This window comes from Hirundo rustica, chromosome 5 (assembly GCF_015227805.2).
Source record: "Hirundo rustica isolate bHirRus1 chromosome 5, bHirRus1.pri.v3, whole genome shotgun sequence".
Lineage (NCBI taxonomy): Eukaryota > Metazoa > Chordata > Aves > Passeriformes > Hirundinidae > Hirundo > Hirundo rustica.
The window spans coordinates 22,276,519-22,300,907 of NC_053454.1; the positions used below are offsets into that span (position 1 = coordinate 22,276,519).

At 37.8% G+C, this 24,389-nt stretch overlaps 1 protein-coding gene across 8 annotated transcripts in view; it reads left to right on the forward strand.

Annotated features, from left to right (window-relative positions):
* The window catches only part of TBC1D1 (TBC1 domain family member 1), a 104,533-nt gene that overhangs the window by 62,729 nt on the left and 17,415 nt on the right, over window positions 1–24,389 (forward strand). For 4 of the 8 annotated variants that reach the window (XM_040063962.1, XM_040063960.1, XM_040063961.2 and 1 more), the window contains 8 exons: window positions 944–1,030; window positions 2,118–2,407; window positions 4,107–4,235; window positions 6,561–6,680; window positions 7,833–7,972; window positions 18,329–18,514; window positions 22,296–22,457; window positions 24,228–24,386. In XM_040063962.1, the coding sequence (XP_039919896.1) occupies window positions 944–1,030; window positions 2,118–2,407; window positions 4,107–4,235; window positions 6,561–6,680; window positions 7,833–7,972; window positions 18,329–18,514; window positions 22,296–22,457; window positions 24,228–24,386 (1,273 nt within the window). Of the gene's footprint in view, window positions 1–943; window positions 1,031–2,117; window positions 2,408–4,076; window positions 4,236–6,560; window positions 6,681–7,832; window positions 7,973–18,328; window positions 18,515–22,295; window positions 22,458–24,227; window positions 24,387–24,389 lie in introns of all 8 variants that reach the window. The other 4 variants (XM_058420604.1, XM_058420602.1, XM_040063967.2 and 1 more) reach the window with 4 other exon arrangements.

Here is a 24,389-nt window from a genome sequence, read left to right on the forward strand (position 1 = left end):
TGTGTAGAGACAATTTTTAGTTTCATATCTCCTCTTATTACTTCCCAGACAGCATTTCTAGAATCCACCCCTATAAAATCCTGCTGCAGCTGTGCTCGGGATAATGTTAGTGTAACATTAGCTGTAATACTGTTCTAATTTTTTTCAGTTTTTCCTGACTGGTATAAGCTGCCTTCACATAAGCATAGCTGTACACTGGTTGCATTTTCACTGTCACTGCTGTTTTGATGGAAACTCTTGATTTTGATAGATCTGAAGCCAGAAGTTTTGGCTGAACTTCAAAGTGAGACAGCCACTGTTGTGAATAATGACAGCATTTTATATTTTACCTGGAATAAAACTTCAAAGAGAACATGAGCTTTAACTTCATAACATTAGAAAACTATATGATTTCAGGTTAGGAAGATACAAGTTCCATAATTGTTTTAGCACATCAGGATTCATCAGATATTTTTCTGGTTACACAAAAACATTACTCAAACAAATGATACAAAAATATTGTTCATAGATTCTACAGAAATATTTATGCTTTCTGATTTGTAGGCACTGAAATGGTAATACCAGAAATTATGTTTTACTGTGTACTAAATTTATGTGGGTTTAGTCCTTAGTAAAAGACATCCTTTTCATTTCTCTGTATCTTTGTAAGTACCTTATACAGAAGGTACTTCAACAGTAGTTCTAGTACATGTGAAGCATGATTATTTACATATCATGGAAAGCACATGAGAATTCCTTCATTCTACAGGATCTTTCAAGTTGACAGAGACTATCTTGAATGAAGCTTCTGTTTCCCATAGGGAAAAAGGATATTTTTAGGCATTTCAGGAAATTAAATTTGATACTATCTGTGGAAATTATAGATCCCAACTGTGCTACCCTGATCTCTTTGGTGTGCCCCATATGTCACAATCTTAACTGCTGATGGGCTTTATTTCTACAGGGCAGTAAAGCCAGGGGCCCACTGGACAGTTCTGGATCTGTGGATTTGGACAGCTCTATGTCCAGTACCTTAAGCGGCACAAATAAAGTAAGTAAAGTCTGGGATAATTGTACATATTCAGACACTTGAAAAAATGTTCCCTGAAGCAACTAAGCAAGTGTGAAATATGGTCAGATGTGAAATGTTTCAAGTTGCTTTCAAGCTTTTCATTCTGTTCCCTTTGTTTTAAACCAGAGAAGTGCTATTGAATTATAAATGCCTTGTACTGTATATGACATATATTTTGCATGAATATGTGATTATATATGAAATAAAATATTATATAACATCATCTGAATTTTACAAGAGTGTGCAGTGTCATGAGTGCTATAATGACCGTGCTGCCTATCCTAATCTAACTGGTTTTAGCCCTGAAAGTTCATACTGTGAATGCCAGACTGTATTCATAAGAAACATAAAACTAAACCAAGAAGTAGAGTAATTTCCCTGTTTGTGTGTTTAGAAAGCTTTTAGTCTGTATAAAACAAAACAAGCAAACAGCATGGAAGAAGCTAGTCTTCTTCCCTGGAGCAACATAGCACTTTGCAGGCTCAGATACACAGCTGTAGATTCTGCTGTGATGCCTGCTCACCTGCAGACTCCTGTCGTGTAAACAAGCTCTGCTCTTTCTGGCTATGTTTTTGAAAAAATGGCTGATTCTGCAGGAAAGACACAAGGTGAGGAATAAAGAAAATGCATGGCTTGGGATTGAAGTAAACATCTAGTCATAAGCTTAAGTCCTTTGTGTAAATCTGCAGGTAGACAAGAGGAATCTTATCTGGTTAGATGGGTTGCTAAAGATACAGCATACAAGCCCCCCTTTTCACTGTTCACCAAACCTCACCCTTTTGTTCTGACCCTATTTCTTCTGAGTTGTATTCAACATAGTATAAAATACAATTACTCCCAAAATTACTCAAAATTTTCTCTTACTGAAAGTAAAGACTCTGCTTTCTTGGCCTATGTGATGAATAACAAGGACATAAAACATCAAGCATCTTTCTTTGACCTAGCTTGATAAAAATATGTGTGTTTGGAGCAGAGGTCTGCGGGATGTGAACAATGACATGGTACTGCAGTCTCAAAGATGGGTTCTAAGCCCACATTTCGATAACCTTATTTCTTGCACTGCTAGGAGCCACCATTGTGTGAAAAGGAGAAAGACAGAGCTCCTACGCTTCCTGCAGAAAATGCTGTCAAGACCAGTGGATCAGTGGATGATCTCTACAGTGACACAGAGGATTCCACCCTGGAGCGATCTGTTGTGCTGCCCCAGCAGAGCTTTCGGAGGCGAGCAAACACGCTCAGTCATTTACCGACAGAGAGCCAGGAATCCCTGGGACCTGTTGAAACATCGCCATCTGTTCCTCAGAGGAAACTTATGAGGTATCACTCAGTGAGCACAGAGACTCCTCACAAAAGAAAGTAAGCCTTATTAAAAGCAGGCTATGATTTTGTTTGTTGAAGGCATATTTGGGGATGATAATTGCATACCAGGTATGTCCTCTTAATGGATAAGAGATGTGTTGCAGCAGTGTGTCACTCCTTGGAGGTTTGTGGGTATTCTTTTTAAAAACACCTTTAGCCCTGGTGCTTCACAGGGGAGAGAAATGATATGTGTAGTTCCACAGTATATGTCACAAAACTACTTGATTTGGCTATATTTGTTCAAGCAATTGTTTTTGTTGTTTTGATCTGTGAGCAGTATAAATAAATGCTACTTCTTGTTTTCTGTTTACAGAGAAAAATCCAGTAGCCTCTGTGATCCTGAAAACCTTACTAGCTGGTGATTTCATATGTAGCTTTGAAATAGCACACAAAAGTGACTTAACGTGCTTAGTTATTGGTGGAGGTGGGGCTCCTGTCTAGCTTTTCAATGAGCCTATCTAGATTTAACTCGCAAACACAAACTACTACTTCCTTTGATATGAATATTCTTCAGGCTGTCCTCCTTCGAAGGCCTGCCTCTGCATTTCTAGTCCCCTCTTAACTTTATGTCAGTTTACTCCTATCCTTCTACCTGGCTTTTTCCAATTACTGTTGAAATACTTCTCTCTATAGGCTTCTGTTTTACTGCCCAAACTGCTGGTTTACACAAATTAGTAGGAAATTTCTATGTATTCCAGCCCAGTTTTTTCCTGCAGGGGGCAGGGCAGTAAATGAACATGCCTGAAGTGGATGATGACAGTGAAGAAAAAGAATTATAGTATTTGAAAGGAAACATAACTTGGGTTGCCTTTTTGTCCCTTTTTTGAACCTTTTTAATTCTTAAGTACTAGAATGTTTTTGTAGTGCAATTTAGGACTTGCTGATGGTCTGTTATCTTCACAAGAGCTGCCCTGGAACTTGTAGCTGCTTGTTCAATCAGTTATTATCTTACTCTAGGAAAGTAGCTAGAAATTAAGTATATTTTTTATTTCCTTGGTTATTTCTGTTTGGGTTTGGTCATGTAATTTTTTGTAAGGCCTGAGTCTGCTTGCTCCCTCACATAACTCAAACCCAAAGGAAATCCCAACTGCTTCCATTTCATAGCAAATGTACAGAAACAGAGGAAATGGAAAATTTACGAAACAAGTATTCTTAAAGTTCTCAAAAATCATGTGCGTTACAGACTTTTAACAAGTTCTGTCTTATGAGTATTCCTGAGCAGCTTACCTCAATTAAAAAATGGTTTTCAAAGTAGAACTATATTCAGTTCAACCTATAGCATTTCACTTCTCATTCACTGGAACTCTTGATTGTACGCCTAACTTTATCATAGAAATCGAGGGGAAGCACATATAAGGAAAAAGAGATGGGGTTGTTAGTGCCATTTTTTGGTGAATTATAATCAGTCATATTCTGAAATGCCTTGCTGAAGCCTGTAAACATGAATTCGGAACTTTGGTGATTGGGTTAAAAAAAAAGTTTGTGTCCTTACAGTTACTGCATTAACCATGAAAAACATAGGAAATGCCTCATTTACATATGCCAGCTCCCTTTCAAAGATTAGAGAAGGGATTTCATTTTTTTTTTTCCCTCCTTTCCTTTCTTTCTGTTTTGTTCTCTGTGCTGCCTCAAATCCCTCGCTCTGGTTGGAATCCGCACTATGTGGTGTGAACGAATCTGTCGGCAAATCTAAAAGTTCTTCCGGTCAACTTGCACGTTCTCCTACTCTAGCTCGTCTTAATCCCTCGGCCTCTTCACCCAACTTTTTAAAATATCTAAGGCATAATTCAAGTGGAGAACCAAGTGGGCATTTTGCACAAAAAAGGTGAGCTAGTACCTGCAAATAGTTTGGGGTAGGGTTTGTTTTTCCTATGTCATAAATATGAAACTCTATAGCATAAATAATTAAAACAATTTAGTATAGACCAAAAGGGGTCGATTTTTATGGGAGAGGGAGCTCTTTTAACAGCTCCACTACTGAATGTAGAGCTGGTACTTATATAATCTATTGTTTTAATCAATCAAATTCTGTCAGACACTGGCTCTTTCTTTAGAGCCGGTTGTTGCAAAGCAGTTTGTTATGCAGCAGACAGCAGCACTCCTTAAATTGTATGAGGTGTAAGTTGCCAAGAACCTGAGAGCTCACTCTTGTCCTTCCTGAAGCATTTGGTTCTGTCCTTTGTTCATGGTAACACATAAACATAATACTGTTCTTTTGTGCCTGACATTAAAGGCCAGATGACCAAGTTAACTACATGGAGCAAGAAGCAGCAGGAATATGGAGAGCTGAAAGGGGAAAAAAACCCCAACACATACAACCCCATCACCATCCCCACTCCTCACAAAGCAAAAACCCCAACCCATCAACCCATCATTTGTCTTGGTTACTTGCAGCAGTATCAAATCATATTTTTCCATGCCTTCTTTCTTAGAATTAAAATATAGAAGAAAAGGACATTAACACTTTGTTTACCTGAGAACCTGAAACTAAGTGGCTCTCTAAAAAATCATAAACTGTGAAACTCTTTCTTAACCCCTTGAGCTAAAACTGCTTATTTTAGCTCAAAAGGCTAAAATGTCTTCAGAAGCACTGTTAACAGTCACTGGCCATTGGCAAGCAGTTTTTATTTTTTCATTTTTGTTCTCTTGTGTGAAAGTTTCATATTTCCCCGAGGTCCTGATTTTTCTAAACCTGAGAAAATACTCAACTGAGAATGCTGTTTCACCACTTTTTTCAGTTGTGCTTGCTGAGTACTAACTAGCATCTGTTAATTCAGCTTTACCTCAGAAGTATGACATAGCTCAGGACAGGAAATGTCAGTCTGCATCTTCAATTTAATAAGACTTACTTGAATCCTGAAGGTTAAATTCTCAAACCAAATATTTCCAAGTGATTTGGTGATGATTCTGTACACACAATTGCAACTTCTCCTTTCCTTTTCCTGTCTATTAAGGCTATGTCAAGGCTATGTCATGTTGAACATCTAAGCAACAAGACTGAAAAGGGAAATTGATAGGGACGTCAAACAGGTTAATGAGTTTAAATCAGTACAATCAAGCTTCCCAATTCTGTAAGTGGAATTACCATGTAATTGTAATGGATTTACAATGTGATTGTAAGTGAACCCTGCTTGCAGGACACACCATGCTACAACCTTATCTTCTTTATCTCCATACCAGCTACTAAAGAACCTGCTTCACTTAATGCTAGTGATTATCCCAGAGTATTCTGCCTGCCCCCCCTCTTCCATTCACATCTTCAGGAAACAGCGCTAAATGCCATCCACATAGAACATTATGGTTTATCAGAAATAATTCTTTCTTATACTTACTTTTTCAGGAGTAAATTCTCCTACTCATGATTTTGTATACTCATCTGAGAAAAGGTCTTCTAGTATCATCAGCCAAATAGTTTCTGTATTTTCAATCCATGCAAAAACTTTTCATTATCTGAGTTGTTCTTACTTCATTCTATTAACCTTCTTCTGAGTATTTTAGACTCGTTATTTTAGAAGACAATTAAATAATTCTTTTAATTTGAAATAATTTATTTTAAAAGTATTACGTTGGCTAGAAGACTGCTGATGAAATGTGATTAGCGCTCCTGTCTGTTGCATAAATAGAGGCACAGTCCTGAATGATCAGTCAGAAGGCTAAGTTTTTAACTTAGAAGTTCCAAGTTTGTCTGAATAAAACCCTGTTAATGCTTTACAAAATAGTTTTTGCCAAAGTCTTATTTTTCATTTGCCAGCACAATGATTATCAATGTCAACTTTTCCTAACCTTTTCCCCCAGTCTTTGTCAGTCATTGAAACTGATATTTAAGAAAATGTGATAAAGTTGGCATTGGTTCTTACTAAATTAAGGGAATTTATTTGAAACGTGCACTAAAAATCTTGGGATATAGCAAAGAATAATAACTTTATTGGAAGTACATTATATACATTGGAACATTTTAGTTTGTCCAAACAAATATGTATCTCAAAGTAGGACTTTGTTAGCAGTTTTAGTTTTGACTTTAGTTTCCTTGATATTCAGATCTTCAGGATTTAGCTGCCTTTTGTTTGAAACTTAGGAATGTGTATTAGTTTTATTCTGTGGATTTATGCTTCTTTGTTCTAAACTATACTTTTCCCAACTGCACTCTCAGCATCTCCTACCGTACTGCCTTAAGGAAAAAGCTTCATTCTTCCTCTTCTGTGCCAAATTTCTTAAAATTTCTGGCTCCTGTAGATGAAAATAACACCTCTGACTTTAGGAGCACAACAAGGTAGGGTTCTCTCTTAGAGCCTGGAGGTAAAACTGTGTATTTTCAAAGATTTCTTTGTCTGAAATATTTCAAATGCTTCTTGCACTTGCAAAACCTGATTTGTGCAACCGTTCGCCTGCGTGTATTCTGCATGTAACTGCTGTCAAAAGGATGAAGCTATCCCAGACTACTCTCCATTAGGATTGCAGATCTTAGTCATTTATGAAGTTGCAATGGTTATGCAACTTCTATCTATGTATTTCTGTGATTATTTCTGACATAGGAGAGTTTTCAGTTAAGAGAATATATGATTTATTCTAAGCAATGTCACTGTCCTCCAATTGGAAGGAGAGGATGACCTGTAAAATGCTCCTCCCTGTTGCTGCCAGAGCTATCTGAATTTCATTTATCCCTTTCAGTTTCTACAAAGACTCATGTAACCATTTAGCTAATGGCTGGAATAAAGCAATGAATAGTTTAGAGTTCTAACAGATGAAAGTTATTAGTGGGGTTTTTAATCGGAAAACATCATTGTTCCTCACTATTTAATTTTGTATTCTGAATAAAAACCTCTGTATGGCATGTGGATGACATTAAAGGAGTCATATCCAAGGTGCTTGGATTCTGTTCCCAAGTTTGTCGCATATTTCCTTGCTAACAGTTAGAAGGGTTAAAAGTTTTTCTCCCAGTCTGTGTTGGGAGGGGATATATTGCATACCCAGTGCACAGAAGGTTGGAAGTTCAGTTGGTGTTTATAAAGCTCCTTGATGAGTACTTGCATTAGCAAGTCTTTGTGTCTGCTGTGAATAATTGCGAAGTTTTGTGGATGGCATGTATATAGTGTAATAGTAAAGCTACATTATTGTGTATGTATCTTTAATATGTTCTGATTAATACACTGCTGCAAATAGAACTGAAAATTAATTAAAACTGGAAAGAGTAGACTGTACAGAGCTGCCAGCCCCTGTTTGTGAACCTCAGTGCTGTTTGCAGCCATGTGTAAGCCTCCGCCACAAAGCAAGTTTCACCTTCCTCACACTGAGCTTGCCTGGCATGTGCACAGCACGCTGCACCCCCGAGGCAGTGGCCCATGTGTTCACTGAAGGCTGTGCCACCATTTCTGGCAGATGCAGGTGATTTACTCACAAACTGTTCTGTGTTCTGCCGTTCTAGCGACTACGAATCCAAGCACGGCCAGCAGGCCCTGGATGCGGACAGCCCCGTAAGGACTCGGAGGCATTCATGGAGGCAGCAGATATTCCTGCGGGTGGCCACCCCTCAGAAAGCATGTGATTCTCCCAGCAGATACGATGGTAAAGTCTGGGTTTGTTTGCTTCTGTCAGCTTATTTGCGAAGCGTAAATCATTGTGTCTTCCAAGGGGATATATTTGCCTGGTGTTCTGGTTGTACTGCCATTGCAGTTTACCACCTACTTTTTGGTAATACTCAGCTCATTAGCTGTTGAGTTTTTACTTTTCAGCTTCATATGTAAACTGTTCTTATTGTCCTATGTTAACTAGCCAGAGAAGAAATTATTTTTATGTGTACTGTTTTAAAGAGTTCTGGGGAAAAAATGCATCAACAAGTATTGCTCTGAAGAAAAGACGATGCTTCTATTTCATCTTTCTGTGTTGGAGTATAGAACTACAGACTAGAAAAATCCAGGTGTACCAGCAGGAATTGCATTTCTTTTGTGATCTCAGTTGAATTCTTTAGTGCATACCTTGTCTTCATGTATGCTGCTCCAGTGTGTGACATTTGCCACTTGAGTCATAATTATCCACTGTTCCCATAATTATTTTGTGAAATTCTTTAGAGCTGAAGAACCACAGATGAGAAGAAAAGCACTGGGCATAAGCACGTATGTGCATCATTTTGTGCATTCACTGTATGTAAGCCAGATAGCACAGGACATGCTGGGGGCAAGAATGCCTAAGAAAATCCTCTGGCTCACTGAAGTGTGAATGTCACAGCATGAGCTTTGTAAGCTATACCTTCTAACTTACCTCTAAGGCCATTGTATGAGAAATAAAAAAAAAGTGTAAAGAAACAGAAAGGAACAGTATCTCATAGTAAATGTAGCAAAAAGTAACCATCCTAATGTAACTTAGATGTTTTTCTTGTGTCTTAAAGTGAGACGTTAATTAACTGGAGTAGGCACATAACAGAAGTGTTTCTGTCATTAATGCACTGCTTGCAATGTAATTTGAGAGTGAGGTAAGCTGCATATGGGTGCAGATGCCTCTCAAATTTAGTGTAGGTCAAAGTGAAGTGATCTCAGGAGCATGTCATATGAACATACATGTGAAATGCTCTGTTGTACTTAAAGGCGTGTGAAGGGCTGTTATATGAAACTTCTATTTTTACAGGTTTGATGCATCTCTTTGTGTCTGGAAATAGTCTTACTTGTTTTCCAAAGCCACAAAACCTTCCTGTATTAAATAGGAAAATAAAATCCACCTAAATTGCCTACCCAAGCTTTTCCTCCGAGGCATAATGGCTGCAAGATACAATCTTAACAACCTACAGCTGGGTAAGCAGAATAGTTTGGGAAACAAGTGCGGCCAAAATGGAAAACAGGATGTGCTATTCATAGGAGCAGCAATTTAAAATATTTGGCCTTTTTTCTTCATTCATTTTCTTTTTTGTTTCACTGTACATAATTTAAGAACGGAAGAAAACACAGAGTCAGCGGGATTTTTAATTATTTAGAGCAAATACTGGATTTTTCTATTTGGACTTTTATGCAACTCCTGGAACATTTCTGGCAGTGAAGGATACATGTTTGTTATCCAGTCTCTGTAGCCTTGAAGAGAGCTGCTGTACAGCTGGTCTTACATTGGACCCACTGCCACAATTAACTAAGAAACCCCTCTAGTGCCAAAGTAAATATAACTGCCTGTCATTCATAATCTCATTTTTCTTTCATATTCTTTTTTTAAGTCTTTCTCACTCTTTTTAGACTGATTTACTTTAATTTGTACAAACAGCTGATGTATCACCAAAACATCAGTTTCAGTCAAACTGGACACAGGACGAAGAAGGTTTTAAAGACAACATGCTTTGTCATGTTCTGCAAAAATAAGGATGAAGGGAGGGAAATAAAGGAACATCTGTCGTTTATGGGTTTCCCTTTATAGACAGAGACTCCACTGACCAGTTTCTCCCTTCAGGTGCCATGGTCAACACCCTACTACAGGGTAATCTGCAGGAGAGGAGTAAGAAGAAAAGCTGGGAAGGGGGTGTCTTTAAAAGCTAATAAGTCAGCCAAGAGACCCAGACCTCTGTGACTCAGAGATGATAGAGTTTTTCAAGTTTAGCCTAGGCTGCTTTACTGAACTTCATGTTAAAGGTGAAATCCACCAGGGTGCCTGAACTGTGCATTGCTTTGACCACATGTGGGCAGGCATTGTCAACAAAATGAAACTGCTCAGTGGCTGTAATTTCTCTGGGTTGTAATGAGTAAATTGCACAAAAGAATGTATAAGTTCTCACAAGAACTAAACACAGCTTTAAACTTTATACTTACAGAAAAACCTAGGCTCTGACATTTGTGGTTACTTTTGTATAGACAGGTGGTGAGCTGAATCTCAAGATGCATCATGTTCATTGCTGCTCCCTGTGTGGTTAACACAGCAGGATATGAAGGTGTATTTACTAAAAGTTTTTAAAAAGGAAGAAGAGAAACCCCAGACAACTGGTACACAGCTTTTGCTGAAATTCTGATCTTACTCTTTCAAGGTACTGAACTTGATAAACGTCCGATATCCTCAGTTGCCACTTGAAGCTTGAACAGCTTAAACAGCACTGAATCCCACTGTCTTGCACTTGTGAACCCTTCAGTTCTTTCGGAAGTGCTTATAAATAGTTTGAGCTAAAACTTCATTTTCTATAGCTCAGGTGGAGGAAAATAGTTGCTGGCTGTGCTTTGGGGATTGTATCATGAATTACCAGACAGAGAGCGCAGATTGTTTTGCAGACACCATTATTTCAAAGGAAGGCTTTACTATACATAAGGGAGGGTATTCAATCCTAAACCAGCAGAAGAAAAATACTGCAAATAGATATGCTGGAAAGCCATTTTTTCTTGCCAGTTGAGATTCCTGCCTTGCCTGATGGTTGGACTAATGTAGCCATGCTCAACAAGGCAAGCACTCTGAGGCAACTTTTGTTTGTTGTGGGAGCAAAGCCCCATGTACACTCCCTTTTCCAGGCACTTCCTGCTTGTTGGTGCTGCCACTTTCCCCTTCCCCTAGTATTTTTCCCCTCCTTCTGTACCTAACTTTACAATTAAGCACATCAGAGAACTATTGTGCAATTCACTGCTGACAGGAGAGCCAGGTGATCCCTGGTGAGCCTGAAGATGAGGCTGATCTCCAGTTTGAAGACCTAGAAAGAATTTTCTACATGGGTGAAAAGATCTGTAGAGACTTAAAATACTTTACAGCTGGTAGCTGGAGGATGGAGCGTTGAATTATGTTAGTTCCAGTGTAGCAAGCTGCAGTTCAAATTCTCCAGGCTCAACTCCTGCCATTAGTTATTTCCCCTGAATGGCCGTGATGCTGCGGGTGGTGTGGAGCACCAGGGCGGCAACGTTTCTCTCACTGGCACCTTCAGACACGGTGTCTCATCCTCAGAATTTCATTTTTGTCATTTATTTGTGGGAGTGTAATGAGTGTTGAAACCTGCAAAGTGGAGAAATGGAAAAGGGGAAGCAGAGTCTCCTTACAAAATGGATCATGCTTTGATTTGTTACAATACTACATTTATTTTGAAAGGAGGTTTTTATTATTCTTTTTCTGAAGCTCTCTCTCTCCCCTATACACTGTCTTAAACATTCTAAGTAATAAATGTGTTTCCTCAGTTATTTGATTTTTACTTTTATACCTCACCACCCTACTTGGAGGCAGATGTTGCTACTTCTGTAGCATCGCTCAAGAGCCACATTTTTTTGGCTAGCTAGTGGTCTAGGCCTCTTTAGTTCTCTGTTCACTGGTAAAAAGGTGAAGAGAACAACAACTCAGTGATTATTTTAAAACAGATGAAGTAGGGACACACTCAAAGGCCCCAGTTTTTGGCTGGGTCAGTTTTCTTGTCCCGCTCACGGTATTAGACAAGTAATAGAGCAGGCAAGGACAAGTGTCTGGAAGGTGAGGGTAGGTGCCCTTACTCTACTCAGGAGCAGGACATCCTTAACTCAGTGTAGACTGATAATAAAACGTCACCTTGCACTGCAGTGCAGCAAGATATTCACTTACATTTATTTAGCATCTGCAAATCTCTGTGCAGTGGACAATTTTTCACCATAGTTTGCACACACTGACTGTTCAGAACTGGTCATAGTAGGAGAACTGTTTTGGAGATTGTCAGAAACTCCCACCACAGTCAAGTCAGTTGCTGGATTTAAGGGGGATGTGAAGAGTTTTTGAAAGAAATGGTGGGAAAGTAGTGGTGCTTGTTGGAGCTTTCTTGCTGAGGGAGGTATGTTGGAGGTAGACGAGATTTTTGTTAGAGCTACGTCAGTTTTAGGTTGGAGAATGGGTGATTTGTTTTAATGTGGGCAACCTGTTGAACAGTGAAAGAAGTTGAAATTCAGAGCAATGAGATGCTTGTATCACTTAGCAGTAGTCAGCAAATAAATTCAGATTAAAAAATCAACTACATTTTATTTTAGAGCTTGAGTTGCAGAAAAAAAATGGTTTAGAAACCACAAGTATCTCTGTACAGGAAAATGAACTTGATTCATTAATTAAAATTAATTTGGTTTCAGCCTCTGTCAGATACAGGTGGCAAACTGTTAAATCCTAAGTGCTGAAGAAAAGTTTGAATTTGAAGAACTGTTATTCTTGAATCCAGCTGTAGTTAACACCTACCTAGCTGTTTATGCACTTTGTGGTGCGGGCTATATCTCTGGATTATGTAAAAATCGTTTTGTATTACCATTGCAAATACTATAAATTGTTGCTTTAGCATTCTGTGCTTAGAGTGTTTATGGGGTGTAAATTACTTGTAATGTGTTTGCCAATACTATTTTAGCGACACAGTTATTATTAATTAATGCCACTTGGTTATAATTGATTACTCGGTTCTGCTTCTTTCTGAGCAAATATGTGCTCAATCTTGATTTGCGGCACAGAAGTTTGGCTACAGCCAGTAAGTACATGATTAACATTTGATGGCTTCTGTACCCTTTGAATTATCAGGGCATTCCTTTCTCAGGGACTGGTAATACTAGCAAATGAGATTAATTTGGAGATAGTGAGTACTTTTTAAGAAGCTTTGGCTTTAAAAGAAAAGCTAAGTCCAAAGCATCCTTCAGAGCTGATTTTAATCAACAGTGTTAAGATACACAATTTTTCAAGAATTCCTCATTCAGCCATTGCTTTAAGTTGTATGTCAGATTAGAAGAACTTGTTGCTTCATGTGATTCTGCATCTGAAACTTTCTGATTACAGAAGGCTCCTGGTCATTATACCACATCTGGTTATGAAGTTAATTATTCCAGGCAGCTGTGTAAAATAATAGGACTATTATATCCTAGGTTATAGAAATTTTCATTCCTCTCTATTTCTGTACCATGTGTGAAAGAGGGTGTTCCACCTGAATGGAAAATCTGAAAAGAATTAAGGATGTTGTTCATGTCTTTTCTTTTGGCAATTGAATCTTAAATGACTGTGAAATTCTCTTGTTTGTTTGCCAAGATGAATTTTGTAAAGTTCAAAATGCAAAAAAGAAAAATAACATAACGCACTAAATAAAAGGCTTAATGGATTCTTCTGTCCACATTCTTAGGATATCTTGTCTGACTTTTTAACCCCAAAGAGTGGATGTGAGTGGTAAACACTACATGTAGAGAGCCCTGTGTAAGCAATTCCATAGTGAGGATCGTGGTAACGCATTATTATTGAGCCTCCTCCCTATCAGCCCTTCCTTTCTACTTGAAGCGTTAGAGTTTCTAGTCAAAGATGAATCTTGTTGCCTTGGTTTCAATAGTTGAGGTTGGTTAGACCAAGAGCTTCTGAAAGAATGGTTTGGTTTTTTTAAATTAGGCTTTTAGGTTTTTGTCACTTATACCTTGTTTAATACTAGTGTGGATTGATTAGGAAAATATTTGATAAACTAATTTTTTCTTAGTGATTTTAAAATGAAATATCCCTGTTCATATCACTTCTGATCAGATATTGTCTGTTTTAATTACCACTGAGGTCATTCACCATCTTTTCATGTACAGACTTTTTTTAGTGTGGTCCCTGGTAGTAATATATCATGATACATCCTTCTTAGTCTTTTGTATTTTGTTTTCTTTCCACGTAAGAGTTTTGTGTAATGCATTTGTTGATCCTTTTGGAGTGTAGGGGTACTCTGCATCTTAGGGTTGAAGCACTGCCACATGAAGCCAACAGCTGAGTATAAATGAATAGATGAGCTGTACAAATTCCGTTTCAGTCCATTGTTCCTACTGGCCTTGTCCTTTCTTGGGTATTATAAGTGGTGGAAGCATAAGAGGAGTGCTTTTGAGGTATGTATGGATATGCTAGAATATTTGAGCAACATTTCCATCTGGTTCATGATCAGTGTCATCTGCAATTCAGTACCTGGAAGAAGTTCTTACTAGCACAGGAAAAGATGGTGGGTTTTCCCAGTGAAGTGCAGTTTCTCAGGGAATCCTTGGGTTTGGCACACAGACTTGTAAAATTCCATTGTGCAGAAGAATAGCTCTGAAGCGTAGTCCAAGTATGAACCTCAAATGGAAAATTACTATAAAATTAACCATTTATCAAATATGCAAATAGTTATTGAGTCAGCTTGCCAAATCCTGAACCTTAGAGAACAGAAGTGTGATAGGCTTGTAGGAGTAGCATGTATGGAGGTAGAATTTTATAAGGAAGCTATATATTTGAAAGGAGTTAGGATCAGGTCAAACGTGGAATAAGAGTCAACAAAAGCTGACTAAGTTGGCAGATGAACAGGGAAGCAGTCTTTCAGTGTGTGCTGAAGCAGTCAGATCCTGTTTAAGTGCACTTACTAATCTCATAGAAGTTCTGAAGGCTGCACATTGCTTGGATTTTAACAAATGGCAGTTTGGTTCAGTGGAATGTGAGCTCCCAGTTACATGCAGTTGAATGGCTCTAGTGTTTATCTTTGCTTTCTCTGCTATCCTCCAGATCCCTGGTGCGTAACAATGCAACACTCAGTTCCTTGTCACAGTATTTCTGCTCTCGTCTGTTCTGGATCTGGAAGCTGCTGGCATGTCTCTCTATCACCTTTTATGTTCATGGACACGGGTTAGTGCTGACTGACCAAATGCCTGAGTTTTTTATTTTGCTTTGAGGGATTACCTTCAGGTTCCACCTTCCTCCCTCCTTTACCAGCCAAACAGCTGATGCAGCTCTGCAGACTTCTGACAGGCCTCCTGAGCAGTTAAACAGGTTCATTCTGTAAATCTTGTCTCATGCCAGCATGCAGACAGGAAGGAAGGCAGCTTTTGAATGTGTTGCACTTTATCAGATTAGACTTTAGACTTTCTGTTAAATGTCCACAAGTGATAAGAAGCAAAAGAAAAAATAGAAAAGGAGCTGCTGTTTGGAAGGCAAAATCAATCCTAGGATTCTTCACAGAAGCGTTAGAGGTAGGGTTGATAATCATAATTGTTCAGCTTATAGAATTTTGTAACATTTTGGTTTTCTTTTATAATCTTAAGCATTACTTCTTTTAATGAATTTTAATTTTATCAGATTAGTCAGCAACAGATGGGAAATTTTCAGCCTAAATGGAAGCAGGACCATGGTCTTCAATAATTAATGCTTTGCAGCAGTTCAGGTGTTGCTGCATTTTGATCACTGGAGAACAAATGAGTCTGATAAACTTGTGAATTTGGTACTTGAAGACCAATCACTAAAATTTGTCCTGAGGAAGTGGGATGTGTACATTAAAGACAGGAAGATTCTAGATGTGGAATGTGTTCATTCTTGCTTTAGGAATGTGTCATGTTTAATCCGTTTCTTTGCATGTGCTTTGTCAGATTGGGGGTTTTTGGGTTTAGAGCTTTTTTAGCAAGTAGGTAGCCATAAACTGTATCTGGACATAGTCTATTATTTTCTACCATATTAGTGCATGTATGCATGCATAAAATCAGAATACACATCTGGCTCTAAAAGAGGTACATAAGCCACTGGGAGGATGTGTACAAGAGACTTGTTTCCCCCAAGAAGTGCCTGCATTCCATACTGGATGCTGTGAGAATGGAACGTGAATGTAAGATGTGAATAGACCACAGACAGTGTATAGTAGATAAGGGGTTTCCTATCCGGATCACTTTTACTTTTTTGCATTGGTGTATGGTGACCACTTTGATTTCTCTTTCTTATGGTGGCATTATTCTATGCAGAGGAAATGAACAACTTCCCTTGAAGACTGTCTTTGTATTTCTTTATTATTTAATTCAAACAAATTAAGTGGATTTTACCAGCATTATCCTTAAGAGCATTTCCCTTTAATTATTTCTTAATATGCACTAAGGAAAATTGGGATCAAAGCTACTATATTTAGAAATTCTACATAAAAATGTACAGAACATTGTTGACGGTATAGCATGTGCATCAAAACCAACAGTTGCATCAATACCAGCAACCAAATAAAAATAATTTTCCTTTCATGGTCAATACAAGCTGAGAATTATTGAGTGTGTGTATCTTCTCTATGTGCTGACATTTGCCTTTATCTCTTTCATAATTGCAGATCTTAGCCCATTGAAGTCTTTTCTTTTACCTGTAAATAAAAAAGATTAATGTTTCCCACTTTCTTTTAATGAATATAATACAGTCTGATCATCGTATTGATACTTGGTGTATTTCTGAGTGCATCTGTCAGTTTTCATGTCAGTGTCAGTTTCCCTATTTTCTTTGCAAAAATGGTGATTGCCATTGAAATGTCAAATATTTGACCTTTGGCTAATTCTCATTCCCATGATGTTCATTGTTCTTTGAAATGCTGTAGATACCAGAAGTGTGGGTATCCACATCTGTATCCAGAGTGCAAGGCTGTAAAGGTTTAAATTGTTCTGCTATCTGAAAATGTTGCACTCTTTTTTATATGCATATTTTAGCCCTAGACTTTGTGGTGACTAGCAAATAAATGCTGTATAAGGAAACAGGTGGTATTTGGAGCCTCTCTACTTCTCTCTGACTCTTTGGGAGGAGAAGATTGACAGTGGCAAGACTTCAAAAAGCAGAAGTGAACAGCTGTGAACATTTCCATTCTTAGCCATCTGAGCTCAGTTGTGTGAGTGCCTTCAAACAAACAAGGAAAGAATAGCTGCATGTGAACTGCATGAGTCAAAGTAGAGTGACAGTCTGGCCAGAACTTAAAGGGGGGAAAACCTTCCTATTTTGTTAGTTTTAAAGAGATGAGATGATGTGTGTGTTTAATCTTTAATCTTTACCACCATGCTGGGTAATGATAAGGAAGTGGACCCCTGAGCTGCAATCAGGATAATTGCTTCAGGAATGCTCCTTCTGCAGGAGCTGCTTGAAATAGCACACACAGATGTACTTGTCCTTGGCTGGCAAGTCTGTGACTGGATTTTGTTGCTAACTAACTTTAAAGCACTGTCCTGCATGTATAGCTCAAGGAGCCGTTTCATAGCCATTCTGGCTGGGTGAAGAAATGCTGTTGTGATGGCCTTCCATTTGAGATTTGGTAGGAAGAGATTGGTTGTTTTGACCATTCATTTTAAAGTTGGTGAAGTGAATTGAGTAATTTTTTTTCTAGATACAGGTTGTGTCAAATACTACCGAGCCTCCAGAGAAGCTGTATAAAACAATAAAATTAAGTGATACTACAGCAGGTATTAAGCAAATAAAGTATAATAGCTTGTGCTTCTTACATTGATTACTTGATTTAAAACAATGTTTTATATCCTTTCCCTAAAAGTAAATCGTTTTTCAAATTACCTGAGATTTATTTAATGTTCACTTTCTTTTGTAATGTTTTCAGTCTTAGAATTGCCTTGCCTACTTGACAAAATGATATATTTTGTGGTAGGCCAGCTGAAGCCAAAAGAAAAAGTGCAGAAGGTCATGATATGGTTAAAAATGAGAAGTGAAATGTCTTAAGGGCCTGTCTCTCTTTCTGCCTATTTACTTTAAGAACTGGTAATCAGCCTATTGCATGGCCTTAGGTGGTGGTGTATTTGTGCAGCTAAGGGTGTGTGTTTTCTTTGTTAAACATGCTTTAGAGATGATTCTTCAAATTATGTGGGTGCTCCATTTGATTTTATCTGCTATTTGAGTCATGCCATGTTTCAGCTGTAGGTTATGTTTTTGTAGTTTCTCTAACTTGACTTTTCCTTTCAGTTCTCTGCGTGCAAAGTTGTAATTAGCAAGATGTGGTCTTGGTGTGTAGTACAGTGTTTTTACTAGGTTATAGAAAAAACTATTCTAGGTTTTAGCCTGTATGATTCTTATTCTGAAGCAGCTTTTAAGTCTGCTTGAAATGACAGCATTTGGGAAACCTTTCTTGGTATTGCTACCTCTTATCTCTCTATCTGTCTATAGATGGATACATATGTACACGTGTGTATCTATGTATGTGCAATCTTTCAAATTGTGTCCCTTCATTCACCTGTTGATGGCATCCAAGTAGTTAACAACAGCTTCTCTTTTTTAAAGACTACTGTGAATTGGGGGACCTTCCACCCAGATCCCCATTGGAACCAGTGTGTGAAGATGGCCCCTTTGGGCCAGTGAAAGAAGAAAGGAAACGGACACCCCACGAGCTTCGTGAACTGTGGAAGAAAGCCATTATTCAGCAGATACTGCTTCTCAGAATGGAGAAAGAAAACCAGAAGTTACAAGGTTCGTGAAGTTCTTGACTACTACACCCTACTGCAATACAAATTCACCTTTTGGTTTTCTCTGTGGCCTTGGTAGTGGACTGCACCAAGCCTTAATGAAACATTCTAGGAACACACAGGTAAATCAGATTAGTAACATCTCCTTCCTCAGCATTCATTAGTGTAGGTGAAAATGGATGATAATTCTTTTATTACTTCACCTTATTACTTGTTTACTTGATCTGAAGAGACGCTCTCTTTGCCATGGCTAGGGTTTTTTAGGCTGCTGTCTAGAAGCTCTCACAAGGTATTCAGGATGATCAGTATCATGAACTGAATTCTTTTCTTCATTCACATCCACAGGTCCTTGTCTAAGTATTGGTTATTTCAGCGTTGTGTTTAGCCAGTCTCGAAGCTCAAAGAAAGTTCTTAAAGAGGTCGTTGTGGACTTCAAACTATGGGTTCCTGCAGTAGTACCCACACTGTGCAGGCAAGGTTTCTGTAGAGTAGTAATGACTTAGATCAGTCTAAAGGGTGACAAGAAGGAACTTGAGAAACTGTAATTTGCAGTTGTTCTTAACCACAATATTTCTGTGAATGACTTAGCTGCAATAAATCCATTTCGGTGGCAATTTTTACACATAAAGAGCAGCTGTATGCAGAATCACAAGTGGCTGCCTTTGAGAGCTGCTCCTTTGAAGATACGAATTATGACAACAGAAATTCTTATCTGGGTGATTTTAGATGTTCAGGAAGGGAGTAGGCATCTAAACCCTCAAAAGGGGAAGCACCTGGCATGAAAATGGCAATATTTATTTTTCTTGTCTAAATTTAAGAAAGGATTGACTTCCAAGAAGTGTGTAGAGAGAGGACCCAGCTGTATGAAAACTTCAGTACACCAAACATGAAATCCTTCTTTAAATTCAAGATAAGGCACGTGGCTGGAAGGACAAAACACCTCTTGGATATTGGATATGGCCTGCCAAAGCACTTGACCCACCCTGTAGGCTGTTTATTCCCAACAGTGTAGTTCTCCTATTTCAACCCTATCTGAAGAACAACCGACACCTGATGAACCTGAGTTTCCTAAGAACCCCACAGGTGACAAGCATGTTGCCAGCAATGTGCTAGCTAATCCAGTAAAATAAAATATGGCAATGGATACCAGATATACAGTGTCCTTGGCCAGAGGCTGAGACCATCTGGAGAAGAGGTACTTAGAGAAATTATTTATACAATCTCTTCAAGCTTAGAACTTTTGTAACTGTTGTAAATGAGCTTCTGTAACTTTTTTATGGCATTTAGAAATAAATTTTCTCTGGTTTGTGTATTTATACTCCTGATTTAAAAAAAAAAAAAAAAAAAAAAAAAGAATCTCTTGTATTCAAATTATCTGAACCTATGGCCTGAAGTCAAATTTCTGGCAAGTGCAGGTCATTAATATTCATACACATTTTAGCACGTTTAACCAGATGCTCCAGTTTTGTCTGCCCAAAAGAAAAAATTGCAAAACCATCACACACACATTAAGATGACCATAGTTAGTGAATGAATGAGGTGGGTGTTGGCAGAACTGAAGGCCCAGCTGTGCTGTATGCCCTGGGAGGTGAGGAAGTTGTCCTAGGTGGCTGCTGCATGAAGAGCTCAGATGATGAGACAGATGTGAAAACCACAGATGACTGTGCTGCAGCGAGCACAGCATCTTTACTAGTAGTGCTTATATGTGATAATTGGGAATTGGGTAGTGTCAGTATCTAAATAAGCTTGTTGATAAAGGCATAGTCTCTCCTCAGTCACCACGTCACACTTTTGCACATAGCATAAGAAGACTGAAGACATAAAAGTCTGAAAAGTTGCCAAGCTCCAGAAGACATTTTTTGCAGAAACATTAAAAGATTTCTCTGAGTTTGTTTTCCTATAAGCTGAAATTTAAATGGCCCTTTTTTAGTTATATCCATACAATATCATCTGTGTTTTAAGGTTTTTAATATTCTGATTTATAAATGTGTTGGTTTTCACCTGACAAAAATGTGATGAAGTTGCCAAATAGTTTAGATAGACTAAATTACTTTCAGTGTGAACACACAGCTATAATAAAACTATTGAGTGCATGTATTTCATGTATCTGTAGTTAATCACTGAATTAATAATTAAATATTCTGAGGTCCAAATCTTGCAAACACTTAGGTAACCTCACAACTCAGATGAATAACCTCATTGAATAAAGTCATTCACATGTGAAAGCAGCTAGAGGATGAGGAGGTACACTTCCCAGATATAAACAGTTCTTTTCTTTTCAGTTTTTAAAATCTAAAATCTTGTGTAGTCAGTGGGAGTACAGGACAAGATAACCCTTTTTGATTGTCAAAATTCAACAATCTAAGAAACCTTAATAATCTCAGAACAAGTTAAGTTTAGTGTGGTGATAGTGTCATTAGGCAATGTAAATGCTAGACAATCTTTAACTGCTTATTAAATTTATATTGAGTTGAAAATACAAATAATGGAGAGTTAAATTACCAAAAGATAATATAAAAACATTTTAACATAGATTGTCTCAAGACTGAAATGCACGAGTGATTCTATGAGTTCATACTGTGAAATCCTCAAAAGCAGCAGCAGGCTTATGATAAATGGCAGAATGTCCACAAAATAAGAGTATCTTGTTACCATTATACTAATGCATCTTCACAACAAAGAAGTACTGTAAATACATCAGAGAAAATTAATTAAAAAACATGGTCACTTCATGATACACTATTTCATAAACATAATTTCAAATCCTGCTATTTGTAGGAGAATTACCTTTTAATTTTTGTTTAATGTTATAGAACATTTCCAGTCTTTTATGTATTTTGAACTTTTGCTCTGCTCATTTTCTGCAAGTAGAGGGCTGCTCTTGTCCTGCAACTAGGTGCATTTAGTACTCAGCAACATTACAGCCTAGTTAAAAAACTGAAACCTATTTTGTTAATTTCTTCATAAATTTACCACTGTTTGTCTCCCCTTAGTGCTTTGTAGCTTCATCTTGGTTTCATTATAGCATTTTCTTTCATCATTTCATCCTTTGAGGAATAGATGACTGACGTATTTGTATCTCATATGAGCTACTCTTCTTTTTCTCCTCTTCTATTTTTTCAGTCTTATTACCTGCACAAATCCATCCACTGTCACAAAACATGCTTTATTATTTACTTTACATGATTAACACTAATAAATCTTGTTTTCCAGGCACATTATAGTACTACAATGCCCCATAGAAAAAAAACTTAAAAGCTTTACCAAACCTCCCTTTGAAATTCTCGCTCTACTTCTAAACTTTGGAATTACACTCAGCTACAGAAATGTTTTAATTTCTGCCGTGTTTTTTGATGCTTTCCCAGCTATTGTTTTTACTTTGTCATTACTATTATGGGGCTGTATGCGTAACAAATAAATTACTAAATCGGGTTTGTGTTTTTATTTGCTGCAAGTCTTCTGTACTGCGGAGCTGGGAAAATGAAAATTCCTGTTATGAAAATCTTATGTTTATTTCATTAGCCATCATCTCTCGTATTTCTTCATATTTAGGAAGCAATCATCTTTTGATTAGGAGTAGGGAATTCAGTTTAACAGGCCTAATACAATTAATGTTTCATACAGTATCTTTTAAAAAATCAAACAAACCAATCCAGCCCCAGAATCATGACATTTTAGATATGAAATGTTTCAGGTGGATAGCACAAGAGAGCTGTAAGTTAAATTAATCAATTTTACAAATAGTAAACAATATTAACTGCTATATTCATTATATCACTCTTTAGCATCTGAAAACAATTTGCAGAACAGACGCCTGAAACTTGACTACGAAGAAATCACACCATGTTTAAAAGATGTAACTTTGATTTGGGAAAAAATGCTGAGTACACCTGGAAGGTCAAAGATTAAATTTGATGTGGAAAAAATACACTCTGCTGTTGGACAAGGTAAACAGTTTGTTTTTTGAGTTGTTGAAATGCATGTAAAATATGTCTGAAAAGGAACAGTGTGGCCACTTAACCACCCCTTATAACCATATTCTCTCTAGTGCTGTTCCTCAAGCTTCTGACAAAACAAGTAACAGCTTTTGGTACCATTGTGCTTATGCAAATGCAAGTACCAGTCCCTTTCAGTGCTAGCTGCAGTTGTATCCCTGGAACTACAGCATACATTTTTGAATAACATCTGCCCTTACCAGGAGAGCTGTATGTCACCTCAATGTATCACAATTTTTGCAACCTGATTTTATAAATTAAAAACTACAATTAAAGAAAAAAAGCCCGGATAATGCCAATAAATGACTGTGTGAATAACTGAAGAAGCCCTCTGCGCTGTTTTCTGGAAATTCTCTGTTCCAGCCTGTGTACTGTCTGTGCACAAACAGTAGACATGGGTATCTCTGCAGAACTGCTTTTTTCTCTTGAGTTCAAGAACACTTTGTCCCTGCAAACACCACTTACAGTCTTCCTCACAACTGCAGGGCTGCCCCTACTGCAGCAAAAGTATCACCTAAGGATGTTTTTTAAATATTCTAAGAAATTGGGCTGTTACTCAATGTTACATTTGCCATGGTTGGAACCAAAGGCTGAATGCTAATATGGACCAGTGGTGAAGATGGCTGCTCCAAGGAGCTTTTTGTAGTTCTTTACAAAGCTTTCCAACATGTAAAGGAAGTATTAAGATTTAATCACTGTCAGAAGTTTAATATTTAAATATTGCACCTGACTATGTGCAATTATACAAGCAAGTTAAACCAAATTGCCCATTTAAAATGACTGGGTAAGTCTAGATTTCTAACAATATCCAATCCTAATATGTTTTGTTATCTTTCCATGTAACTTGTATGCTTGAGAAGGTTTTGTTTTCTCCTATTGTTATTGTCATCCATATGTTGCACATATACCAAAAGAAAAAGACAGTCCTAAAAACTTCAAGCTGTAGTATCTGGTTCCAGTGCATTATGGATTAGACAGAAGACTTCCCCAAGTGAAAGTGCATTGATTTCTTGTGCAGATGCTTTAATAGTGAGTGATGGTCCTATGCTGAATTAATTTTACATACAGTTTAAAAATGAAGGTTATCAGTAGGTGAAAATCTGCCCTTTTAAAAGAGAAATAAATTCAAACTTTAAAACATTTTTATACATACCAGTCATTAAGCAAGTCAATAGCAAAACTAGAAATACAGCACTTGCTATCTGACTATCTGCCTTGTGTTGTAGTCTCTAGATCACGTCTCTTTTGTACCTCTTTATATTTTTGGTATGTGTGCATCCCACCTTCCCAAAATGTGCTCATAACATCAGAATCCATGCTATATTAGTGAAAAGTGTGAATTACTTCTATTGCAGTGCTTTACTGTGCACTTTACATGGAGAAATGGGAGATAAGCATATAGCTTTTCAGAGACAAGTATTGCAATTCTTGATGCCTCTTCTAGTGCTTCTCAGTCTGGATGTTATCATTAACCTTAGGCAGTTCATAGTATTTCTTTCTGCTTTAAATCACTCCTGCTAAGGTGATGATGTCTTTTATTGGTTGAGGAAGTAAAAGCACTGTAGTTTCACCTGCTTCTATGGTCCATGGGAGGTAGCCAGTTGGGATCTGCCTGCCTGTGTAGCAGATAGGCATCTTCAGTTCCTCAATCCTGTTAGCTCAACTATGGCAGAACCCTCAGTAGGAGTACAAATTACTGGTTTAATTGCTTTCTCTGCTCAGGAGTACCACGTCACCACCGTGGGGAGATCTGGAAGTTTCTAGCTGAGCAATACCATCTTAAACATCAGTTTCCAAGTAAACAACAACCAAAGGACACACCTTATAAAGAACTCCTGAAACAACTAACTTCCCAACAGCATGCAATCCTTATTGACCTAGGTA